This window comes from Zophobas morio, unplaced genomic scaffold (genome assembly GCF_036711695.1).
Source record: "Zophobas morio isolate AGI-343-1 ecotype UQ-CSIRO unplaced genomic scaffold, CSIRO_AGI_Zmor_V1 ptg000040l, whole genome shotgun sequence".
NCBI lineage: Eukaryota > Metazoa > Arthropoda > Insecta > Coleoptera > Tenebrionidae > Zophobas > Zophobas morio.
In genome coordinates, this window is record NW_026972145.1 from 171,802 (window position 1) to 194,198 (window position 22,397).

A 22,397-nucleotide genomic window follows, 5' to 3' on the forward strand; every position below is an offset into this window, starting at 1 on the left:
CTTCGGGATTTTTCATTTTTAATTTTAATTTTTTCCATTTTATTAATTTTTCGATTTTTTAACGTTTCGTTTCTACAGTTTTTGTTACTTCATTTTTACGTTTTTAGATTTTCGACTTTTTTAATGTTTTCAATATTTTTGTTTGAAATAAATTTTTCAGTATTTCGATTTTGCAATTTTGCAGTTTATGGATTTTTTAATTTTTCGATTTTTCAATTATCGAAATTTTTAAAAATGTAAGTTTTCGTTTTTTCAATTTTGGTATTCTGTTTCCCAATTTCTCGATTTTTCAACTTTGGAATTTTTAAATTTTTCTGTTTTTAAATTCCCGATTTTTGGTTTTTAGATTTTTCACATTTTTTGTTCGTTGTCACGTGTTTGGATTTTGAAATTTTTTTCAATCATGTTTTTTTCAAATAAATTTTTCAGCATTTCGATTTTTAATTTTAGAATTCGTAGTTTTTCGATTTTTTTATTTTTCAATTTTTCAATTCAAGAAATTAAGTTTTTGTATTTCCAATTTTGGTATTTTTCGTTTCCCAATTTTTAATTTTTCGATTTTTTCACATTCTGGATGTTTAATTTTTCAATTTTCGTTACTTCAATTTCTCGACTTTTCAATTTTGCAATTTTTCGATATTCCGAATTTACAATTTTTCGTTTTTTTCATTTGTCGATGTGCAATTTTCCTAGTTTTCAGTTTGAAATTTTAAGATTTTGCCTCTCGTGAATTTTAAAATTTTTCCATTTTCCTTTTGGAATTTTCAGTTTTCCTTGTTTTAATTTTTCTGTGTTCAATTTTTCAATTTGCAATTTTTCCAGTTTCAATTGTTTATTTTGAATTTTCGCATTTTTCAATTTTTCTTCTGGATTTTTCACTTTTGAAATCACTTTTTTCCATTTTTAAGTTTCTTGATTTTTTTATTTTTAGATTTTTCAACATTTGAATTTTGTTATTTTTCGATTTTTGGTTTTTATATTTTTCATTTTTAGGTTTTTGGGATTTTTAATTTTTCAGTTATATTGTTTTTTAAATTTTTCAATTTTTCGATTTTGCAATTTTTTAATTTTACAGATTTTCGATTTTTCAATTATCGAATTTTTAGATATTTTATGTTTTCGTTTTTTCTAGTTTTCAATTTTAAATTTTTCTTTTTTTATCTTTTGAATTTTGCAGTTTTTTTTTGTTTTTTGTGTTTCCCGATTTTTAATTTTTTCACTTTTAATGCAATTTTGTATTTTCAGTTTTTCGTTTCTTCAGTTTTTTTAATTTGCAGATTTAAATTTTTTGATGTTTTACTTTCGACTTGGAATTTTTAAATTTTTTGATTTTTCAATTTCTTAATTTTTCAGGTTTGCAGTTTTATAATTTACAATTTTTCTAGCTTTTCGATCTTAAATTTTTCCATTTTTTTACTCGAATTTCTCAGTTTTTCGATTTTTCGAATTTCGAGTTTTTTAATTTTTTAATTTTTCCTTTTGGAATTTGTCGTTTTCCGATTTTTTTTATTTTTCATTTCTTCAATTTTGAATTTTCGCATTATTCGGTTTTTCTTCTGTCTTTTTCATTTTTGATTTTAATTTTTTCCATTTCCAATTTTTGGATTTTTTGACATCTCGTTTCATCAGTTTTTCGATTTGCAATTTTTCAGTTTTAAACTTTCGAATTTTTCGATTTTTAAGTTTCTTGAATTTTTTTGTCGATTTTGAATATTTAAATTTTTCAATTTTTAATATATTCTGGATTTTTAGTTTATAAATTTTTCCATTTGTGATTTCTTCATTTTTATGTTTTTGGGATTTTTAAATTTTCCAATTATTCTGTCTTTTTTTAATTTTAGTATTTTTCTGGTTTTAGATTTTAAATTTTTTGAGTTTACAACCTTTGAATTTTCCAACTTTTCCTTTCCATTTTTTAGTTGCTTGATTTTTAATTTTTCGGTTTTTCGGTTTGCGATGCTTAATTTTTCGATTTGCAATTTTAATTTTATTGATGTTTTGATTTTCACTTTTGAATTTTTTTGATTTTTCAATTTTTCGACTTTTCAATGTTTCTTCTGGAATTTTCAGTTTTCTGATTTTTAATTTTTCGTTTCTTTAGTTTTTTCGTTCTGCAATTTTTCCGGTCATCAATTTAAAATTTTTGGATTTTTTATTTTGAATTTTTGCTTTTTCCGATTTTTCTTTTGGATTTTTTATTTTCGATTTTAATGTTTTCCATTTTTCAACTATCGTTTCTTCAATTTTTCGATTTGCAATTTCTCCAGTTTTCAATTTTGAATTTTTCGATTTTTTATCTTTTGACTTTTGCAGTTTTTTCTTTCGATTTTTAAGTTTACCAATTTTTAATTTTTTGATTTTTAATGCAAGTTTGATTTTTCAGCTTTTCTTCAATTTTTTTAATCAGCAGTTTTAAATATTTTGATTTTCGACTTTGAATTTTTTAATTTTTTGATTTTGAATGTTCTCAATTTTTGAGTTTTACATTATAATTTTTCGATTTTTTTTCTGGATTTTTCAGTTTTTCATGAATTTTCGGATTTGCAATTTTTGTAGATTTTCAATTTTTCAACTTTTGAATTTTTTAATTTTTCGATTGTTTACATTCTCGATTTTTGGATTTTTCAATTGTTTGTTTCTTCATTTCTACGTTTTTGGAATTTTTTAATTTTACAATCATTTTATTTTTTTAATTTATCATTATTTCGCTTTTGCAGTTTTTTAATTCACAAATTTAAAATTTTTTAAGTTTTTCGATTTTTCAATTATGGAATTTTTAGATATTTTAAGTTTTCGTTTTTTCAATTTTAGTCTTTTTCGTTTCCCAGTTTTTAATTTTTCAATTTTTGGATATTTATTTTTTCTAGTTTTAAATTTTAAATTTTTCGATTTTTCTATCTTTTCAATTTTGCAGTTTTATTTCGATTTTTGAGTTTCCCGACTTTAATTTTTTGATTTTTAATGCAATCTTGATTTTTCAATTTTTCGTTTCTTCAATTTTTTAATTTGTAGTTTTAAATTTTTTGACGTTGAATTTTGAAATTTTGTGATTTTTCAATTTTTCAGTTTTACGGTTTTATAATTTTTTTCGTCTGGATTTCAAAGGTTTTCTTGAATTTTTCGATTTGCAATTTTGCTAGCTTTTCATTTTTTAATTTTTCAATTTTTGGATTTTTCAGTTTTTGTTTCTTCATTCTTACATTTTTGAGATTTTTAATTTTCCAATATTTTTGTTTTTTTAATGTTTCAATATTTGAGATTTAGTATTTTTCCCTTTTAGGTTTTTAATTTTTCGACTTGGATTTTTTCTAGTTTTCGATTTTATAACTTTTGAATGTTGGAATTTTTCTTTCGATTTTTAATTTTTCCGTTTTTCACTTTCACGATGTCTAATTTTCGATTTTTCAGTTTTTCGTTACTTCAATTTCTCGATTTGCAATTTGAAATTTTTTGATATTTTGGTTTTCGACTTCTGAATTTTTTTGATTTTTCAGTTTCTCGATTTTTCAGTTTTTCTTCTGTATATATTAAAGGCAATAGTCCCCGCTTCCTTTCATAACCTCATCTCACGTTGGACACGCCCCTTAGTTTCCCCTCCAGGAATCTCACACAAATTAATACCCCCGCCATAGTTATCCCCACCCCCAAAACAAACACATCATCCAACAATCATTTATTTATTTAAAAACAACAAAACTCAGTGCGCGCTTTCCTCCTCATACTGTTGAGCGATCCCGCGTCGCCCCTCCTCCGCCAGTTTAACCTCGCCCCGCCCCAAATCGCGCTCCAGCCCCTTCCAACTGCGCGCAGCCAGAAACCCCGCCCCGTGCGACTCACTCAAAACCACAGTCCCCGCCTCTTTCGCCATAACCTCACCGTGGTCACTCACGTTAGACCCGCCCCTTATCTTCCCCGTCACCAAACTCACATCACTGGAATCACTAACCACCACGTCCGCGATAGGTCTCGCAATCACGTCATTATAGTCATACGTGAAACCCAGCCCGTTATCACTAGGATTCAGCGCCATTTCGACGTCATAAATCGTCACTATCGGCTTGTAGAAATCTCTGCTGTCATAAATCTCGTTCAGGGCGCAAGTGACCACCACGTAAACGTCAATCTAAAATAAAAAAAATACAAGTTTGATAAATCGCGTCATCGTTTTTTTTTACCTCTGGAAAATTGGCGAGTTTGGCCACCGTGGGTTTGCCAACGCTCACCAAATAGTATTTTTTGTTGTGTAAAGCGATCAGTTTTTTTAACCGTTCTATAGCCTGCAAGTAATTTTTAACGCCCAAAGTTCCTATAACTATACCAACAGTATTGCTATCTTTAATTTTTTCTATTAGAAAATACCTTCGGCGTAGGATTTTTTCGTCGGTTTCGTAGTTAGTCAAGCGTGGGGGCTGCTCTTGACTGAAGTAGTATAAGTTTTTGGCTGAAAAGACACAATAGAGGGTGTTTTATCGAAAGTTTGCGGACTCACGCTGGTGCGAAAATTTGAGGTTAGGGAGTTTGCGGTGGTGGTTGCGCCCCCCTATAAAGACAACCGTGGCGTCTTTCAGACTAAGGTGGCCCGAATCAATCGTTTGGACGCCAATTGGGTCAAACTTAGCTGCTATTTTGGCTAAAAAGAGTTATTTTAGTACGAGTGTGACATAACCTCACTTTTACCTTGTAAGTGTATGAAGTCTGTGTCGAGCAAAATCACGAGGTTCGGATCCAAGTTTTTATGTGTTTCAGTCAGAGTTTGGTGGAGTTCATCCAAATCGGGCCACTTTTTCTCATAAATGTTCAAATAGGGGATGGTGGCTGACGTTTTTGAGAAACATACTGGACCGAAGTGGATGATGGCGTCGGCGTTGACGTGGTTGGCGGCGACGTAGTCGACGCAACAGCTACAAAATTCGTTTAGACGGGCTTTACAAGCGGCGATTTTACCTTTCGTAGGCGGTGTCGGCCAAAATGTACACGTTTCGGCCTAGGGCTTTTTGTAACCTCAAAGCCACTTCAGACGAGTCTTGGAGAAGGTGGTCGGGGAACTGCAGACACACCTGCAACAACAATAATACAACACTGACAATAAATAAAGTACGCACCTTTTCGAATTCGTTGGATTTGATCCACTCCAAGCACGTTTTTAGTTCATATGTTTCGTCGATTAGTTCACTCTCGGTGGGTTTATTAATCACCGAATCCACCCCTTTTTCCAAACTAACCGCCTCGTTCGTGAAAAACTGCGACATGGTCTTCGAATTGGCACAAACATGAGCTACGTGACCGCTTTCACGGAGTAGGTTTGGTTCAAAAATCAATGTCAGGTGGTTTGATCTACCGCGTATTTGGCGCTACCGCGCACTCGCGCTACCGTAGCTAAAGCGACCAATTTTTGAAAATTTTGTCACAAAAAACGGTAATTTATCCTTCCGCTGGTTTCCGCTGGTTATATAAAGCATAAATGCGGCGACTGGAGAGGGAAAGCCAATTTCGACTGTAATTGCATTATTATTAAACTAATTATGCGACTTAATCATACAGACAAAGAAATAACAATAAAAGTGGAGTGTGCTTAGTCGGCTGTGGTCGCTGGTCGAGTTCGCACCGCCTTTTGTTTTAGTGTCGGGTTTCCATGTCAAAGTTAGTGAAAATTTGATTTCGTTTCAGAGCATACTCGGTTGACAAAATTTTCGTCGCGTTTGATTTTTGGAGCCTCTGGTAAATTGTGCGTTGTTTTTTGCTCGAAATAGCTGCACTTTCCCGTTATGCGTTTTGCAATTCTAATGCTTTTTTGTGTTTTTTGTCCAGAAGTGAAGGGGTAAATCCTTGATGGGCGTTTGGTTGGTTGCATAGTTCCCGAAGATGTTGTCCTGTTTGTTTCATCGGAGATTCTGCCGAATTGGTGAGTTTTTTTCCTGTTTTTTTTTTGTTCTATTGTGACTTGCTTAATTTAAGCATTAGTGCTAATGGGATGAGTAAGTGTTCTTGGAATTGTTGGTGTTACATTGTTACGTGATGAGAACGTTTGAAGTTTTATCGGTGAATAAATTTCAATTTTAAAGCATGCCTGTGGGCTGCTTTTATTCAGCGAGCTTTAATGTGGGAAAATTTGACACTTGTTTACGACTATGGAATTTTTCAATAGTTGGTGTATTGTTGGTTGCATAAATCGCCTCCATTGTCATACGACGTCCACTGCACTTTTTCCATTTTACTGTTATTATTATGCTATTCTCGGAATCTATAAATAGAAAGTAGGTTAAATTACAGATTTTAAGAGCTTTCCTTCATTATAGTTATTAAAAAAACTGTAATTTGGAAAAACAACAACCATAATAAAATAAATTACCGAGCGGACCATTAAACTTGAACTCGTACTCAAATGTCACCGAATGTTGTTTGACATTTAATGCAACACCGCAATTTTTTGAAAAATAAATTTAGACGGTATTAAATATTAAATAAACGCGGCGGTGTTATACACATAAGGTTGACTGAATTTGTGTTACAATAAGCTATTCTGACCTCAAAAACCTATATTCAAATTAATGAAAGTTTTATGGCGTTCATGTTAATGGAGATAATTGGTAAAGGTCTTGTCGAATTTAATAACGTTTAACAATTATCGGTTTTATGTTTGGAATTAAGTGTTCGAGGACGTGTTGCGACGGCGGTGAAAAAATATAGCGTTACGGAATTTGATTTTTGGACGGAGTTTTTGGGGTTTTTTCGTCATGTGCACTAGTCCACTAGTCATTGTTTGGATTTGGCTGCCGGTGGTACCGCAAAAGCGTTCAAGTAAATCGGTGATTTTTTATGGTTTGTTCAACGGTTGTGTAATTATTTGTGTATTGAAGGAAAATTTTGTGATAGATTTATATGTTTCTGGGTTTAGTAGGGCAAGAAACAACCTAAAACCTGACAATGAAAATAATTTAACATACAGTATATTTAATATTTTTCGGTTTTTCAGTTTCATCATTTTTACGGTTTTGAAAATTTTCGATTATCTAATCATTTTGTTTTTTTAATTCTTCAATTTTCCAATATTTCGATTTTGGAATTTTAGATTTTATACTTTTTTCATTTTTTAATTTAGTTTTTTGTTTTTCAATTTTTCAACTTTTTCGATTTCTCAATCGATTTTTCAATTTTTCATTCTTTCAGTTTTGTAATTTTTAAGATTTCAACTTGAAATTTTTTGAATTTTGAATTTTTGAATATTTTAGATTTTGATGTTTTCATTTTTTTGCTTCAATTTTACGATTTTGCAATTTTTCCAATTTTTAATTTTTAGATTTATTTGTTCTCCTTTATTAATTTCTTAGTTTCCCGATTTTTTTACACATTTTAAGTTTTGAATTTTTTAATCTTTCGATCTTTAGTTTCTCGATTTTTAGTTGTCCGATTTTTCAATTTTTCGTTCCTTCAATTTCGGTATTTTTCATTTCTGGATTTTATAAACTAAACTAAACTAAAACGGTTTCTTCAATTCATCAATTTTAAATTTTCAATGTTTTGATTTTTCAACTTTTGATTTTTTTATGGTTTTCGATTTTTCTTTTCGAGGTTCAAGATTATAGATTTTTAATTTTTGATTTTTCTGCATTTGAATGTTTCAATTTTTCATTTTTGGAATTTTCCAGTTTCACAGTTTTGCAATTTTTCGGTTTTTCAGTTACTCGATTTTTAATTTTTCAGTTTTTCAATTCTCGAATTTTTAGTTATTTTAAGTTTTCGTTTCCAGTTTTTCAGTTTTTCTTTTCGATTTTTAAGTTTCTCAATTTATAATTTTTCGATGTTTCAGCTTTTCGTTTTTCAATTTTTCCAGTTTTCAATTTTTAATATTTTGATGCGGTTTTTTAACTTTTGAATTTTTTTATTTTTCGATTTTTGATATTTCGATTTTTGCGGTTTTTCAATTACTTTAGATTTTTAATTTTTCGATTTTTTGCATTCTCGATTTTTGGTTTTTGGATTTTTCAGTTTTTCGGTTCTTGATTTTTGTTTTTGGATTTTTTTAATTTTCGAATTATTGTGTTTTTTTAATTTTTCAATTTTTCAATTTCTAGGTTTTTAATTCTTCGATTGTTCAATTATCGAATTTTTAGCTGTTTTAAGTTTCCGCTTTCTCAATTTTGGTATTTTCCGTGTCTTTGTTTTGGAATTTTTTAATCTCCCAGTTTTGCAGTTTTTCGGTTTTTCGGTTACTCGATTTAAAATTTTTCAGTTTTTCAATTCTCGAATTTTTAGCTGTTTTAGGTTTCCGCTTTCTCAATTTGTATTTTTCGTGTCTTTGTTTTCGACTTGTCATTTTTCTAGTTTTCTATTTTAAATTTTTTGAGTTTTTAACTTTTGAAATTGGCAATTTCTGTTGTCTGGATTTTTAAATTTTTCTTGAATTTTTCGATTTCCAATTTTTGTGGCTCTTAATTTTTAAATTTTTAGATTTTTTAACTTCTGAATTTTTTAATTTTCCAATCTTTTTGTTTTTTAATGTTTCAAAATATCGACTTTTCAATTATGGAATTTTTTTAAATATTTCCAGTTTTTGTTTTTTCATTTTTGGTATTTTTCGTTTCCCAATTTTTAATTTTTCGATTTTTGGAGGTTTAATTTTTCAGTTTTTCGTGACTGGCAATTTTAAATTTTTTGACGTTTTGCTTTTCGACTTTGGAATTTTTAAATTTCTTGATTTTTCAATTTCTCCACTTTTGAATGTTGTAATTTTTCGATATTTCGAATTTTCAATTTTTGATTTTTTTATTTGTTGATTTGTAATTTTCCTAGTTTCCAGTTTAAAATTTTTAGATTTTGTTACTTGTGAATTTTTCCATTTTCCTTTTGGAGTTTTGATTTCTTCATTTTTACGTTTGTTGATTTTTTAATTTTTCAGTTTTTAATTTTAGTATTTTTCGTTTCTAGTTGTAATTTTTCTAGTTTTTGATTTTATAACTTTTGAATGTTGGAATATTTCTTTTCGATTTTTAAGTTTTTCGTTACTTCAATTTCTCGATTTGCAACTTGAAATTTTTTGATATTTTGATCTCTACTAAAGACAATAGTCCCCGCCTCTTTTCATAACCTCACCTCACGTTGGACACGCCCCTTATTATCTCCTCTGGATTTTATAAACTAAACTAAACTAAAACGGTTTCTTCAATTCATCAATTTTAAATTTTCAATGTTTTGATTTTTCAACTTTTGAATTTTTTATGGTTTTCGATTTTTCTTTTCGAGGTTCAAGTTTATAGATTTTTAATTTTTGATTTTTCTGCATTTGAATGTTTCAATTTTTCATTTTTGGAATTTTCCAGTTTCACAGTTTTGCAATTTTTCGGTTTTTCAGTTACTCGATTTTTAATTTTTCAGTTTTTCAATTCTCGAATTTTTAGTTATTTTAAGTTTTCGTTTCCAGTTTTTCAGTTTTTCTTTTCGATTTTTAAGTTTCTCAATTTATAATTTTTCGATGTTTCAGCTTTTCGTTTTTCAATTTTTCCAGTTTTCAATTTTTAATTTTTTGATGTGGTTTTTTAACTTTTGAATTTTTTTATTTTTCGATTTTTAATATTTCGATTTTTGCGGTTTTTCAATTACTTTAGATTTTTAATTTTTCGATTTTTTGCATTCTCGATTTTTGGTTTTTGGATTTTTCAGTTTTTCGGTTCTTGATTTTTGTTTTTGGATTTTTTTAATTTTCCAATTATTGTGTTTTTTTTTAATTTTTCAATTTTTCAATTTCTAGGTTTTTAATTTTTCGATTTTTCAATTATCGAATTTTTAGCTGTTTTAAGTTTCCGCTTTCTCAATTTTGGTATTTTCCGTGTCTTTGTTTTGGAATTTTTTAATCTCCCAGTTTTGCAGTTTTTCGGTTTTTCGGTTACTCGATTTAAAATTTTTCAGTTTTTCAATTCTCGAATTTTTAGCTGTTTTAGGTTTCCGCTTTCTCAATTTGTATTTTTCGTGTCTTTGTTTTCGACTTGTCATTTTTCTAGTTTTCTATTTTAAATTTTTTGAGTTTTTCACTTTTGAAATTGGCAATTTTTTTTTCGAATTTTAACTTTTCGATTTTTCAGTATTTGCAATTCTTTGATGTTTCCATTTTTCAACTTACGAATTTTTGAACTTTTTGATTTTTTATTTTCTGGATTTTTGCTTTTTGGTTTTTCAATTTTTCATTTTACGTTTTTGGAATTTTTCGGTTTCCCAGTTATTTTGGTTTTTAAATTTTTTAATATTTCGATTTTTCAATTTTTCAGTTTTTAATCTTTTGAATTTTTCAATTTTTCGGTTTTTCTTTTTGATGTGGTTTCTCGATTTATAATTTTTCGATTTTTCCGATTTTACAATATTGTTTCGATTTTTTTTACAATCTGTTCGTTTTTACACATTCTAATTTTTTAATCTTTCGATCTTCAGTTTCTAAATTTTTAGTTTTCCGATTTTTCAATTATTCGTTCCTTGAATTTTTCAATTTCGGTATTTTTCATTTCTTGATTTTTTAGTTTCTTCAGTTCATCAACTTTAAATTTGTTGAAGTTTTGATTTTTCAACTTTTGAATTTTTTGAATTTTCGATTTTTCATTTCGAGTTTCAAGTTTCTAGATTTTTAATTTTTCGATTTTTGTTTTGGATTTTTCAGTTTTTTGATTTTTAATTTTCCGATTTTTCTGCTTTTGAATTTTTCCATTTTTCGTTGCATTTTTACGTTTTTGGAATTTTTTAATCTCCCAGCTTTGCAGTTTTTCGGGTTTTCGGTTACTCGATTTATAATTTTTCAGTTTTTCAATTCTCGAATTTTTAGCTATTTTAAGTTTCCGCTTTCTCAATTTTGGTATTTTTCGTGTCTTTGTTTTTAATTTTTCGACTTGTAATTTTCCTAATTTTCTATTTTAAATGTTTTGATTTTTTAACTTTTGAAATTGGCATTTTTTTTCGATATTTAACTTTTCGATTTTTCAGTATTTGCAATTCTTTGATGTTTCGATTTTTCAACTTACGAATTTTTGCACTTTTTGATTTTTTATTTTCTGGATTTTTGCTTTTTGGTTTTTCAATTTTTCATTTTACGTTTTTGGAATTTTTCGGTTTCCCAGTTATTTTGGTTTTTAAATTTTTTAATATTTCGATTTTTCAGTTTTTCAGTTTTTAATCTTTTGAATTTTTCAATTTTTCGGTTTTTCTTTTTGATGTGGTTTCTCGATTTATAATTTTTCGATTTTTCCGATTTTACAATATTGTTTCGATTTTTTTTACAATTCGTTCGTTTTACACATTCTAATTTTTTAATCTTTCGATTTTCAGTTTCTCAATTTTTAGTTTTCCGATTTTTCAATTATTCGTTCCTTCAATTTTTCAATTTCGGTATTTTTCATTTCTTGATTTTTTAGTTTCTTCAGTTCATCAACTTTAAATTTGTTAAAGTTTTGATTTTTCAACTTTTGAATTTTTTGAATTTTCGATTTTTCATTTCGAGTTTCAAGTTTCTAGATTTTTAATTTTTCGATTTTTGTTTTGGATTTTTCAGTTTTTTGATTTTTAATTTTCCGATTTTTCTGCTTTTGAATTTTTCCATTTTTCGTTGCATTTTTACGTTTTTGGAATTTTTTAATCTCCCAGCTTTGCAGTTTTTCGGGTTTTCGGTTACTCGATTTATAATTTTTCAGTTTTTCAATTCTCGAATTTTTAGCTATTTTAAGTTTCCGCTTTCTCAATTTTGGTATTTTTCGTGTCTTTGTTTTTAATTTTTCGACTTGTAATTTTCCTAATTTTCTATTTTAAATGTTTTGATTTTTTAACTTTTGAAATTGGCATTTTTTTTCGATATTTAACTTTTCGATTTTTCAGTATTTGCAATTCTTTGATGTTTCGATTTTTCAACTTACGAATTTTAGCACTTTTTGATTTTTTATTTTCTGGATTTTTGCTTTTTGGTTTTTCAATTTTTCATTTTACGTTTTTGGAATTTTTCGGTTTCCCAGTTATTTTGGTTTTTAAATTTTTTAATATTTCGATTTTTCAGTTTTTCAGTTTTTAATCTTTTGAATTTTTCAATTTTTCGGTTTTTCTTTTTGATGTGGTTTCTCGATTTATAATTTTTCGATTTTTCCGATTTTACAATATTGTTTCGATTTTTTTTACAATTCGTTCGTTTTACACATTCTAATTTTTTAATCTTTCGATTTTCAGTTTCTCAATTTTTAGTTTTCCGATTTTTCAATTATTCGTTCCTTCAATTTTTCAATTTCGGTATTTTTCATTTCTTGATTTTTTAGTTTCTTCAGTTCATCAATTTTAAACTTGTTAAAGTTCTGATTTTTCAACTTTAGAATTTTTTGGGTTTTCGATTCTTCTTTTCGAGTTTCAAGTTTCTAGATTTTTAATTTTTCGATTTTTGTTTTGGATTTTTCGGTTTCTTGATTTTTCATTTTCCGATTTTTCTGCTTTTGAATTTTTCAATTTTTCATTGCGTTTTTACGTTTTTGGAATTTTTTAATCTCCCAATTTTGCAGTTTTTCGGGTTTTCGGTTACTCGATTTTAAATTTCTCAGTTTTTCAATTCTCGAATTTTTAGCTGTTTTAAGTTTCCGCTTTTTCAATTTTGGTATTTTTCATGTCTTTGTTTTTAATTTTTCGACTTGTAATTTTTTTAGATTCCTATTTTAAATTTTTTGATTTTTTAACTTTTGAAATGTGCATTTTTTTTTTCGATATTTAACTTTTCGATTTTTCAGTATTTGCAATTTTTTGATGTTTCGATTTTGCAACTTACGAATTTTTGAACTTTTTGATTTTTCATTTTCTGGATTTTTTCTTTTTGGTTTTTCAATTTTTCATTTAACGTTTTTGGAAGTTTTCGGTTTCCCAGTTATTTTGGTTTTTAAATTTTTTAATATTTCGATTTTTCAGTTTTTCAGTTTTTAATCTTTTGAATTTTTCAATTTTTCGCTTTTTCTTTTTGATGTGGTTTCTCGATTTATAATTTTTCAATTTTTCCGATTTTACAATTTTGTTTCGATTTTTTTTTTACAATCTGTACGTTTTTACACATTCTAATTTTTTAATCTTTCGATCTTCAATTTCTAAATTTTTAGTTTTCCGATATTTCAATTATTCGTTCCTTCAATTTTTCAATTTCGGTATTTTTCGTTTCTTGATTTTTTAGTTTCTTCAGTTCATCAATTTTAAATTTGTTAAAGTTTTGATTTTTCAACTTTTGAATTTTTTGGGTTTTCGAATTTTTTGATATTTTAAGTTTTCGTTTCCAGGTTTTCAATTTTCAGTTTTTCTTTTCGATTTTTAAGTTTCTTGAGTTTTAATTTTTCAATTTTCAACTTCTGCATTTTTGAATTTTTCAGTTTTCTAGATTTTCGATTTTCGATTTTTGGATTCTTCAGTTTTTCGTTTCTTCATTTTTACCTGTTTGGAATTTTTATTGTTCCAATTATTTTGTGTTTCAATTTTTCAATATTGAAATTTGCATTTTTTTTATTTATATCTTCGATAGTTTAATATATTTATTGATGTTCGATTTTTCAAGTTATGAATTTTTGAATGTTTTGATTTTTTTTCTCAATTTTCGCTTTTTGGATTTTCAATTTTTCATTCTTACATTTTTCGAATTTTATCGGTTTTCCAAACATTTTGTTTTCATTTTCGATTTGTAGTTTTTCTAGTTTTCAATTTTAACTTTTTCAACTTTTTAATTTATAATTTTTTGAAATTTTTAATTTTTTGTTAATTTTTCGTTCCTAGATTATGCGATTTTGAATTTTTGGATTTTTTCAATTAAATTTCTCAGTTTTTGCATTTTTCAGTTTCTCAATTTTCATTTTTTTATTTTTCCGATTTTATAGTTATTTTCATTTTTATTTTGCATTTTTTTTAGATAATTTAATTTTTTGTTTCTTTAATTTTTCGATTTTTAGTTTCTCGATTTGTCAAATCTTCGCTTCCTTAGTTTTTAGATTGATAATTATTCGATTTTTTAATTTTACAACTTTGTAATCTTTCGATATTTCAATTTTCGCATTTTTGAGATATTTTAATGTTTCGTATCTTGTTTTTAATTTTTCGACTTGTAATTTTTCTAGTTTTCAATTTTAATTTTTCTTTTCGATTACCGATTTTTGAATTTTCGATTTTTCATCTTTTGAAGCTTTCATTTGTCGATTTGAAAATTTTCGATCTGCAATGATTTTAGTTTTGAATTTTTCAATATTTCAGTTTTTCTATTCGATTTTTAATTCTTTGATTTTTTTTTGTTTTTTCAATTTTCCGTTTTTCAATTTTTCTACTTGAAACAGTGTTTTGGTTTTTCAATTTTTTAATTTTTCAGTTTTTAGGTTTCCCAATTTTTAATTTTTAGATTGTTCAATGTTTCAAATTCTTCAGTTTTTCGATTTTTCGACTTATGAATTTTTGAATTTTTGATTTTCCATTTTCTCGTTCTTTAAATTTTTCAATATTTCAGTTGTTCTATTCGATTTTTGAGTACTTCGATTTTTAATTCTTTGATTTTTTTTGTTTTTTCAGTTTTTCGTTTTTCAATTTTTCTACTTTTCAATTGAAACAGTGTTTTGATTTTTCAATTTTTTAATTTTTCAGTTTTTAGGTTTCCCAATTTTTAATTTTCAGATTGTTCAAAGTTTAAATTTTTTCAGTTTTTGGATTTTTCGATTTATGAATTTTTGAATTTTTGATTTTCCATTTTCTCGTTCTCTGAATTTTTCAACATTTCAGTTTTTCTATTCGATTCTTGAGGACCTCGATTTTTAATTCTTTGATTTTTTTTGGTTTCTCAGTTTTCCGTTTTTCAATTTTTCTACTTTTCAATTGAAACAGTGTTTTGATTTTTCAGTTTTTTAATTTGTCAGTTTTTAGGTTTGCCAATTTTCAATTTTTCGATTTTTCGACTTACGAATTTTTGAATTTTTGATTTTCCATTTTCTCGTTCTTTGCTTTTTGAATTTTCAGGATTTCATTTTTATTTTACGTTTTTGGAATTTTTGCGGTTTTCCAATGATTTTGTTTTTTAATTTTCGTTTATTTCAATTTTTATTTAATATTTCGTTACTTTTATTATTTTCAGTTAGATTTTTTAATTTTTAAATTTTTTTATTTTTCAAGTTCCTCAGTTTCTCTTTTTTTAATTTTTTACTTTTTCGATTTTTCCGATTTTACAGTTATTTTGATTTCGATTTTGCAATTTTTTCGTTTTTATAATTCTTAGGTAATTTAATTTTTTTTCTTTAATTTTTTCATTTTAGTTTCTCGATTTTTTATTTTTCGATTTTTCAATTTTTCGTTTCCTCAGTTTTTCGAATGGTAATTTTCCGATTTTTTAATTTTACAACTTCGCAAATTTTCGATTTACGCATTTTTGAGATATTTTAATCTTCCGTTTCTTGGTTTTTAATTTTGGAGTGAAATTTTTCGATTTTTCAACTTTTGAACTTTTCATTTTTCGATTTTAAAATGTTCGATTGGCAGTGATTCTAATTTTTAATTTTTATTTCTTTTGATTCTTCAACTTTAAAATTTTTCATATCTCGTTTTTTTTCGATTTTTGAGTTTTTTCATTTTAATTCTTCGACTTTTTTTGTTTTTTTTTTCAGTTTTTCGATTTGCAATTTTTGTAGTTTTCAATTTTGAATTTTTCAATATTTTGATTTTTCTTTTAAATTTGTTAATATTTTGATTTCTCAACTTTTGAAATTTTCAATTTTTTGATTTTGCAATTCCGTAATTTTTAAATTTTAGATTTTTTACAATTTTGTAATATTCCGATTTCCCAAGCATTCATTTCTTCAGTTTTTCGATATTTCGAGTTTTTAATTTTTAAGTTTTTAGGTTTCCCAATTTTTAATTTTTAGATTGTTCAATGTTTCAAATTCTTCAGTTTTTCGATTCTTCGACTTATGAATTTTTGAATTTTTGATTTTCCATTTTCTCGTTCTTTAAATTTTTCAATATTTCTGTTCAGTTTTTCTATTCGATTCTTGAGGACCTCGATTTTTAATTCTTTGATTTTTTTTGGTTTTTCAGTTTTCCGTTTTTCAATTTTTCTACTTTTCAATCGAAACAGTGTTTTGATTTTTCAATTTTTTAATTTGTCAGTTTTTAGGTTTGCCAATTTTCAATTTTTCGATTTTTCGACTTACGAATTTTTGAATTTTTGATTTTCCATTTTCTCGTTCTTTGCTTTTTGAATTTTCAGGATTTCATTTTTATTTTACGTTTTTGGAATTTTTGTGGTTTTCCAATGATTTTGTCTTTTTAATTTTTGTTTATTTCAATTTTTCAATTTTTTATTTAATATTTCGTTACTTTTATTGTTTTCAGTTAGATTTTTTAGTTTTTAAATTTTTTTATTTTTCAAGTTCCTCAGTTTCTCTTTTTTTAATTTTTCACTTTTTCGATTTTTCCGATTTTACAGTTATTTTGATTTCGATTTTGCAATTTTTTTGTTTTTATAATTCTTAGGTAATTTAATTTTTTTTCTTTAATTTTTTCATTTTAGTTTCTCGATTTTTCAATTTTTCGTTTCCTCAGTTTTTCGAGTGGTAATTTTCCGATTTTTTAATTTTACAACTTCGCAAATTTTCGACTTTCGCATTTTTGAGACATTTTAATGTTCCGTTTCTTGGTTTTTAATTTTGGAGTGACATTTTTCGATTTTTCAACTTTTGAACTTTTCATTTTTCGATTTTAAAATGTTCGATTGGCAGTGATTCTAGTTTTTAATTTTTATTTCTTTTGATTCTTCAACTTTAAAATTTTTCATATCTCGTTTTTTTTCGATTTTTGAGTTTTTTCATTTTAATTCTTCGATTTTTTTTGTTTTTTTTTTCAGTTTTTCGATTTGCAATTTTTGTAGTTTTCAATTTTGAATTTTTCAATATTTTGATTTTTCTTTTAAATTTGTTAATATTTTGCAATTCCGTAATTTTTAAATTTTAGATTTTTTACAATTTTGTAATATTCCGATTTCCCAAGCATTCGTTTCTTCAGTTTTTCGATATTTCGAGTTTTTAATTTTTAAGTTTTTAGGTTTCCCAATTTTTAATTTTTAGATTGTTCAATGTTTCAAATTCTTCAGTTTTTCGATTCTTCGACTTATGAATTTTTGAATTTTTGATTTTCCATTTTCTCGTTCTTTAAATTTTTCAATATTTCAGTTTTTCTATTCGATTCTTGAGGACCTCGATTTTTAATTCTTTGATTTTTTTTGGTTTTTCAGTTTTCCGTTTTTCAGTTTTTCTACTTTTCAATTGAAACAGTGTTTTGATTTTTCAATTTTTTAATTTGTCAGTTTTTAGGTTTCCCAATTTTCAATTTTTCGATTTTTCGACTTACGAATTTTTGAATTTTTGATTTTCCATTTTCTCGTTCTTTGCTTTTTGAATTTTCAGGATTTCATTTTTATTTTACGTTTTTGGAATTTTTGCGGTTTTCCAATGATTTTGTTTTTTTAATTTTTGTTTATTTCAATTTTTCAATTTTTTATTTAATATTTCGTTACTTTTATTATTTTCAGTTAGATTTTTTAGTTTTTAAATTTTTTTATTTTTCAAGTTCCTCAGTTTCTCTTTTTTTAATTTTTTACTTTTTCGATTTTTCCGATTTTACAGTTATTTTGATTTCGATTTTGCAATTTTTTCGTTTTTATAATTCTTAGGTAATTTAATTTTTTTTCTTTAAGTTTTTCATTTTAGTTTCTCGATTTTTTATTTTTCGATTTTTCAATTTTTCGTTTCCTCAGTTTTTCGAATGGTAATTTTCCGATTTTTTAATTTTACAACTTCGCAAATTTTCGATTTTCGCATTTTTGAGACATTTTAATGTTCCGTTTCTTGGTTTTTAATTTTGGAGTGACATTTTTCGATTTTTCAACTTTTGAACTTTTCATTTTTCGATTTTAAAATGTTCGATTGGCAGTGATTCTAGTTTTTAATTTTTATTTCTTTTGATTCTTCAATTTTTCATATCTCGTTTTTTTTCGATTTTTGAGTTTTTTCATTTTAATTCTTCGATTTTTTTTGTTTTTTTTTTCAGTTTTTCGATTTGCAATTTTTGTAGTTTTCAAATTTCAATTTTTCAATATTTTGATTTTTCTTTTAAATTTGTTATTATTTTGATTTCTCAACTTTTGAAATTTTCAATTTTTTGATTTTGCAATTCCGTAATTTTTAAATTTTAGATTTTTTACAATTTTGTAATATTCCGATTTCCCAAGCATTCGTTTCTTCAGTTTTTCGATATTTCGAGTTTTCAATTTTAAAATTTTTCAACTTCTCGATTAATTTTTCGTATTTTAAATGTTTAGTTTAATTAATCAATTTTAAATTTGTTAATGTTCTGATTTTTCAGTTTTTGAATTTCAATTTTCGATTTTTCTTTTGGATTATTCATTTTGTCGATTTTGTAACATTTAATTTCTTCAATTTTTTTATTTGCCCTTCTTGATTTTAAATTTTTTAATGTTTTGATTTCTCAACTTTCGAATTTTTTAATTTTTTGATTTTTCAGTTTCTCGCTTTTTCAAATTTTAGATTTTCCAGTTTTACAAGTTTGTAATTTTTTGAGATCTGTCAGTTTTTTTTTTTTTGATGTGTCGACACTTCCAGTTTTTCTAGTTTTCATTTTTAATTTTTTCGTTTCTTCAGTTTCAGGATTTGCAGTTTTTCGATTTTTCTATTTTCTATTACCTTTTTTAATTGTTCAATTTTTGAATTCTAGTTTTTCTACTTTTAATTTTTGCAATTTTTAGATTTTTCCATGTTTCCAGTCTTTTGATTTTTATTTTGCGATTTTTTTGGTGTATCACATTGCAAAATAAATTAAAAAAAAATGGAATGGCAATGTCGCTTCGGAATTTCACAGATTTATTACTAAATTAAAAATCTCTTGTACTAGCTTGAGCGAAAAGAAAATTTCTTTTGAGACACAACTGTGACATTGACAAAATCTGAAGTCAACTTATCCACGACGTCTTTAACAAAAAGAATGAAAAACAGCGCCCCGAAAACGCATCCTTGCATCATTCCCGATATGTTAATTCAAAGAAACTATAAAAACAGATAGCACACAAATAACTCGTTGTCTCCTACCTGTTAGATAGTAACCAAAAAACGTAATTAAATTATCACAAAAACCAAACGAGTTTAATTTGTTAAGAAGTTTATAATGATCCGGTTTATCGAAGGCTTTTGAAAAGTCTATGTAAATAGGATCCACTGGAGCTCCAACGTCTAGAATTTTCCGTCCCAAATTGCGTAAACAGACGTTGTTCAAAGCATATATACCCTCTGAAAAGTGATCTAGAAGCCCCACTATACAACTACCGAAATTTTTCTTCTACCAGAAGTAGCTTTATTTCTCAATGTTTATCTTAATGACAGAATTTGCTTAAAAAATCCTAAACAACCTAAAATCGTTTTCCTGCTTCGCTCAAACCTTTCAGGTTGGATATATTTCGAAGTTCTTGTTTCTGTAACTGGTTTTTACGCGGTATTAATTATTTATGTGCAACTTCGACATAATTTGCATTACTTTTGTCGTATGCGCATGTATAATTAACGCTGGCATCCCGTCAAACTGCTCAATTTTTTGCTTAGGCGTATCAAACAGCATGTTTTTGCGTTTGATGGTATCGGTTTTCAGTGCATAGCGTCGTTTTGTAATTAATTGGTTTCGGCTAAAAATACTCTCTGGTCATAATTAAAACCAGATGTGGAAATTTTCTTACCGAGGAAATCTGACTTGACAAGTTTGTTGCAAGTGCGCCAAGAACATAAACGTGATTATGATTATGATTACTGATTATGATTAGTCTTACATACTGAGGAATGTAAATGAAAACGTTAACACTTTTATGTGCAAAATAAATTACAAAGTAAAAAAATATTGGTGGAAGCTGTTTGACTTGTTTTTCAGAAACTGGGTTTGAAATCTGGGCTCTGGTTTTTGATTGTTGCTTTCATCGTGGTGTTTATATTGTGTGGGGTTTTTTATTTTGCAATTCTTCGTTGTTTTAACTAGAATTTTTCAATATATTCGTTTTTCAGCTTTTATTCCTTCAATTTTTCGATTTACAGTTGTTCCAGCTTTTAATTCAAAATTTTTCAATTTTTTAATTTTTAGATTTTGTAGTTTTCCGATTTTTTCAATCACCCTGTTTTCAATTTCCAGACTATTAATTTTTCAGTTTTTCGATTTCCAGTTTTCCAGTTTACCGATTTTCAATTTTTTAATTTTTCTTTTATTCAGTTTTTTGGTTCCCCGATTTTTCTTTTCTTGATTTTTAACTTTTAATTTAGAATTTTTCTAGTTTTCACTTCGTTTTTTGATTTTCCGATTCGAATTTTCGAATTTTTTGATTTTTCGATTTTTTAATTTTGTGTTTCTTCAATTTTTCAAATTTTAGATTTTTTAGTTTTTTCATTCTTGAATTGCGCGATTTTTGAATTTCGCGTTTTTTCTCAGTTTCTAGATTTTTAGCTTTTCAATTTTCTATTGGTTTCAATGTTAACAATTTCTCAATTTTACAATTTTTGTATTTTTTAATTTTAACAGTTTTCAGTTTTTCGATTTGTTTTTTTTTAGTTTTCAATATTTAAATTATTAAATATTTCAACTTTTTAACTTTCGAATTTTTCAATTTTTTGATTTTTTCAATTTTAGATTCTTCAATTTTACGATTCCTTTCCTTCCGGAAAGTCGAAAAACCGAGAAATCGAAAACTTGGGAAATCAAAAATTCGAAAAGAAAAAGAATTGCAGACTAAAAACTAAAAAATGGAAAAACTGAAAAATGGAAAATCGAAAAATCGAAGAATTAAAAAATCGGGAAGTTGAAAAGTAAAAGGATTGAAAAATCGAAAACTCAGGAAAGCAAATCGAAAAATAAAATAATTGAAAAATCGAGAAATCGAAGAATGGAAAACTTGAAAAATAGAAGACAAAAAATTCAAAAATCGAAAAATCTCGATTAAATTTTTCGATTTTTAAATTTTCACATTTTGTGGTTTTGCGATGTTTCAATTGTTAGATATTTTAATTTTTCGATTTTGGAATTTTTCGACTACTTTTAAATTTTTCGACATCGACCAAAAATCGAGACACCAAAATATCGAAAAATCTGAAATTCTAAAAATCTGAATTTCAAAAATCGGAAATTCGATAAATATGAATCGAACAATGAAAAAATCAAGAGGTCCAGAAAATTTTTAAAATCGGATATTCGAAAAATCGATAATTCGAAAAAACAGAAAAACCTTTCGGGAAGTCAAAAAAAAGAAAAGTAAATAATTGAAATATCGAATAATAAGTAAATTGCGTACTAAAAACTGAAGAATGGAAAAATTGAAAAATCGAGAATCATAAAATCGAAGAATTAAAACATCGAAAACTGGAAAAGTAAGAAGATTGAAAATTCGAAAATTGAAAAATCGAAAACTCAGAAAAACAAAAAATCAAAAAATAAATAATTAAAAAATCGAAAAATCGAAGAATGGAAAAATTGAAAACTGAAAAAATATTAAAACTAGAATATCGAAAAATCGAAAAAAACAAAATTTGAAAAATCTCAATCAAAGTTGTCGATTTTTAAATTGTCATATTTTTTTATATATCAATTTTGCAATTTTGCTATTTTGCGAATAAATCGAACACTGGAAACATTGTGAAATCCGAAAAATCTCAAAAATCGGATTTTCGACAAATTAGTAAATCGAAAAAATAGAAAAACCTTCCGGCAAGTCAAAAATCGAAAAATCAAAAAACTTACGAACGGACAAATTGAAAATTCGAAAAATCAAAAAATCGAAAAGTAAAAAATGCAGACTAAAACTGAAGAATCGAAAAATTGAAGAACTAAAAATCAGAAAAATAAAAAGTTTGAAAATTGTGAAGTCGAAATCCAAGAATGGAAAAACTGAAAAATAGAAAACTAAAAAAAATTAAAACTAGACACCCTATTTTAGATTTCAAGATTTTTAATTTTTCAGTTTTTCGATTTCTAGTTTTCCAATTTTCCGATTTTCAGTTTTTTAATTTTTATTTTATTCAGTTTTTTGGTTCTCCGATTTTTCTTTTCTTGATTTTTAACTTTTAATTTAGAATTTTTCTAGTTTTAACTTTATCGTTTTTTGATTTTCCGATTCGAATTTTCGAATTTTTTGATTTTTCGATTTTTTAATTTTGTGTTTCTTCAATTTTTCAAATTTTAGATTTTTTAGTTTTTTCATTCTTGAATTGCGCGATTTTTGAATTTCGCGTTTTTTTTTCAGTTTCTAGATTTTTAGCTTTTCAATTTTCTATTGATTTCAATGTTAACAATTTCTCAATTTTACAATTTTTGTTTTTTTTTAATTTTAACAGTTTTCAGTTTTTCGA

The 22,397-nt window shown here is 26.0% G+C and overlaps 2 protein-coding genes across 2 annotated transcripts in view; one reads left to right on the plus strand and one right to left on the minus strand.

Annotated features, from left to right (window-relative positions):
- Positions 1-3,658: 3,658 nt before the first annotated feature.
- Positions 3,659-5,495, minus strand: LOC135140466 (2-(3-amino-3-carboxypropyl)histidine synthase subunit 2). The gene is made up of 6 exons (XM_064071024.1): positions 5,103-5,495; positions 4,945-5,057; positions 4,678-4,901; positions 4,490-4,630; positions 4,176-4,441; positions 3,659-4,123 (listed from the first exon to the last, which is right to left on the minus strand). The coding sequence occupies exons 1-6, from the start codon at positions 5,247-5,249 to the stop codon at positions 3,698-3,700; spliced, it is 1,317 nt and encodes a 438-aa protein (XP_063927094.1). The 5' UTR covers positions 5,250-5,495; the 3' UTR covers positions 3,659-3,697.
- A 315-nt stretch (positions 5,496-5,810) lies between these two features.
- The window catches only part of LOC135140463 (scavenger receptor class B member 1), a 79,707-nt gene continuing 63,120 nt past the window's right edge, over positions 5,811-22,397 (plus strand). The window contains exon 1 of the mRNA XM_064071020.1: positions 5,811-5,902. Coding sequence (XP_063927090.1) covers positions 5,863-5,902 — 40 coding nt within the window. The 5' untranslated portion in view covers positions 5,811-5,862. The remainder of the gene's footprint in view (positions 5,903-22,397) is intronic.